Source organism: Myxine glutinosa, chromosome 9, assembly GCF_964187855.1.
Source record: "Myxine glutinosa chromosome 9, kmMyxGlut1.1, whole genome shotgun sequence".
Classification (NCBI taxonomy): Eukaryota; Metazoa; Chordata; class Myxini; order Myxiniformes; family Myxinidae; genus Myxine; species Myxine glutinosa.
Genome location: NC_136269.1, coordinates 127716076 through 127719709, shown reverse-complemented (window position 1 = coordinate 127719709; position 3634 = coordinate 127716076). Strand labels below are relative to the sequence as shown.

The following is a 3634-nucleotide window of genomic DNA, read 5'->3' as shown; positions in this document are numbered from 1 at the left end:
TAGACAAAGAAGGCTCATTGGAATGGCTAAGAAAAGGTCAGCTCAGCTGGGACAGAGAACGAATCACTATTAGTGCCCAAGAGCAAGGACACTACCCAAATGGCTTTAAGAAGATGGCAGGAATGAGTGAATCTTACAAGTGTAGGTTGTGCAAGGTAGAAACAGAAAGCACGAGCCACCTCCTATCGGGATGTAAAAAAATTTACGTCCGTTTTTTTGTGTCCGGCATCTCCTGGAAAGATTAAACAATCTCGAGTTGCGTCGTAGGTTTGTCAAACTAAATGGATTTATTCATTTAGTCGATTTTCATTGGTTTAATTCCTTCACTTTCCAATGCAATGATATGCGTCTCCCATGTTGTTTCCTCGTGGCAGAGTGAGAATTTGTTAAAGGAACTAGGCACGCAACAGCATGCTCCCCTCATGTGTGGAATTGTAATTTAGATCCAGATACAAGAGCTGATTCTTTATATAAATCAAAGTTTAATTTGTCGGCATGCAGAAAAGTCTGGGAAGTGGGAGTTTTTTTAAATGGGAGTTTAAATTTTTAAAACACTCAGGAGGGTTGGCGGATGTTTAATGGCCCATATCTCCCGAAAATTGCATTTTTTTTTGATAATAATTGATCCCAGTGACAATTTGATGAAATGAATAACAATCTAAGCACAAGACAGCAAGGCCTAGATAATATATGCCATTTTTTATTTTTTCTAAATGCACACAGGACTTTAACACAAATGTAAAGATGGAGCAGGCCATAGCTTCTGGCCTGGGCACTACAGAATTCTTGAAGTGGACGACATTTAACACGTCTGAGAACATATATCGGGAGCCAAGTAATACGCAAGAGCTGCAGAAAAATCGACTCCACATTCAGCAAAATCTGGCAAAAAAAAAAAAAGGTACAAACACTGACAAGGACATGCTACCAGATACCTAATACAAGTAGTCCATTCAATTGTGCCCATATCACAGATTGTTAAAGGAAAGTTTGTTTACAATCAGAAATCGTTCATTTTCTTCTGCCATGGATGGCATCGTATGAAATGTCCATGCCAGGGTCCGAGCTTTGCTTGTTCCCAATAATGAACCAACAAGTCGATTAGAAATCAAATAGATGGTTCTGAATTTAATGACACTGCATATTTCCTTATTGTCCCAATACTTTTACATATTGTCCGGTTGTACGAGGAAACATCATGGAGTTTGGTAGTACTCTTTTAAGTGATGGGATGGGGAAAAATTGCGGTCCCATCAAATGTGTACAAAATGTACTTTTGTATCATTTGCGATTGTTGCTGTTAATAATGATCTTTGATTTCACTCGATTTGGCTAAATTTCCACCATCGTCGGTAAGTACTTGTGTTTGCTTTTCTTTTGGTTTCGTAATCCAAATACGTTGTTGTTTTACCTGATAATGGAGAAAAAAATTTCTACTGTTGTTATTAGTTGTACTGTCCAATTTATGTGCATACAGAATGCAATTTTAGTGTGAAATTCGGATACACAGGACTCCTGTAAGGCCTGTATCACAATCTCTCCCGCACATTTTCCCAGCGATATCATTAGGCTTGATATTTGAAGTAGGCTTAAAATGTGGATCACATGGTGAGTTTGAAGTCATGTGACGTGCTCGAGGCAATGTAATGACTACTTGCCTATTCCATTACTTCCTTCTCCCAACTATGTGCATGTCACTTTGAGATGGACTGCAGTGAAAAAAGCTCGTCCAGTTCAAAACCTGGTCTTTTTTTGTCCCCAATCCGATGCACAGCTCAATTCCTCCATTTGGTACATTGCGGCTGACCATCACAACAGATGCGTGTACAGGCCGTCCTGATCAGCTGCGCTACCTGGAGCACGTGCAGACTGTGATCACGGCCAACGCGTCACGTCGGGGAGATCTGACGTTCAACTTGACGTCACCGATGGGCACACGATCCCTTCTGCTCGGTCGTCGGCCGAGAGATGACGATTCGCTCGTTGGCTTTCATCGCTGGCCATTCATGACGACACACACGTGGGGAGAGGACCCCCGTGGCACCTGGACGCTTGAAGCGGCCTTTACGGGAGAGAGGCCACAGCAAGGCCTGTTAGCCGAGTGGACACTCATGTTGCATGGCACAAATAACCCACCCTATGACCGACAAGCAGTTCTTGCGGGCGGTTCCAAATTGGCGCATTTCTGGCATCGGCAACTAGTGCAGGAGCTGGAAGATGCAATGGAGGACAGTGTGGCACAGCGACAGGCTTCAGCAGGCCTTTCTTGAAAACGGTTTTTATACTCCCATGCGTGGAGCACCTCTATCGGTTTGCTTTAAAGTTTTAAGGTTGTGTGATAAGTAAGGCTTTTGTGCATAACAGTACTAAGGTAGGAAGATGTGGGGTAACTTTCTTGGATGTGGTAACTTTCTTGGATGTGGTAACTTTCTTGGATGTGGTAACCTGGACATTCAACAGAACTTTAGGGGAGTGATTAAAAAGTATCACATTTTGGGAGTTAGCAATTAAACGTTTAGTTTAAGTCTACGAGGTATAATTAAGGTGTCGCTAAACTTGTTTGTACATGAGACAAAATGAGTAAAATAAAATAGATTGTAGTTATGAAAAAAAGAACTAAATTATTTAAAAAACTTAGATTACCCATTGCTGCCAATATTGTAAAGAGAAAATTACAGATGTGTGTAAAAGCGTGAGAGTGAGTGTCATCGTGAAGAGGGAAGGAGAATGAGCGTGGAAAAGAGGAGTCGGATGGGGAGGTGGATGGTGGGGAGGAGTGTCCCCTGAAAAAACTTGGGCAATATTTTTGGGAAATTTAGGTCAAAACAGTCTCTAAATGCAGTAATCTTTTTTCTGTCTCTTAATATCTCTTGGTGAAGTATCCTACTATATTAAATAAGGAAATTATCTGTATGTATACCCCCCCCCCCCCCGCACCTCTCTAGTAGGGTGGGGGGAGGAGGAGAGACTCCCAAAGGGAGCAAGTGTTTTTAGTCTTCATAAATTGTCATTTTTTTCTCATTTTCAAAAATGTATTTCCCCAGAAATCACAATATTTCATCATAGAAATGAGAAAAGATATCTCAATAAGCACAACAGATAACAATTGCATATTGGATTGTAAGTTAAACAATGTAAACAACAACAGCATCTGTACTGGCAAGAAACCAGTATTTTGGACAAACAACAAACTCTTCGGCCCAATGAAAGACCTCGATTGACTCCATACAAGTGGTGAATCCAATAACTAGCACAAAAATTCCACAAATTCAAAAAAAAAAAGAAGCTTATGGTAAATGGTAAAACCTAGCAGGTGAATAACCAATCGGAATAAATCTTCAAACAAAGTACGGATCGACATATCTCGCCAAACGGTCACAGCATAAGACTTATTGTCAATGGAGCCTCAAAATTGCACTCCCTTCATGACCCTCCAAGTGCCTGACCATCCGCCATCATTTCCTGGATTTTATGTATTTATTTTACAGACAAGGGGATAATCAGAAATTATGATCAATCTAGCAGGACACATATGTCATTGTACAAAATGTGTATCAAATGCCTGAACCAGGGCACCGATCATATCTATAATTTATCTGGAGGTAGCTATATCTTGCCCATGATTGGCTGTGAT

General features: G+C 40.9%; 1 protein-coding gene across 1 annotated transcript in view; it reads left to right on the top strand.

Moving 5' to 3' along the window:
• The window catches only part of PCSK2 (proprotein convertase subtilisin/kexin type 2), a 130353-nt gene extending 128054 nt beyond the window's left edge, over positions 1 to 2299 (top strand). The window contains exon 14 of the mRNA XM_068129638.2: positions 1775 to 2299. Within this exon, the coding sequence (XP_067985739.2) occupies positions 1775 to 2270 (496 nt within the window). The 3' untranslated portion in view covers positions 2271 to 2299. The remainder of the gene's footprint in view (positions 1 to 1774) is intronic.
• Positions 2300 to 3634: the final 1335 nt, after the last annotated feature.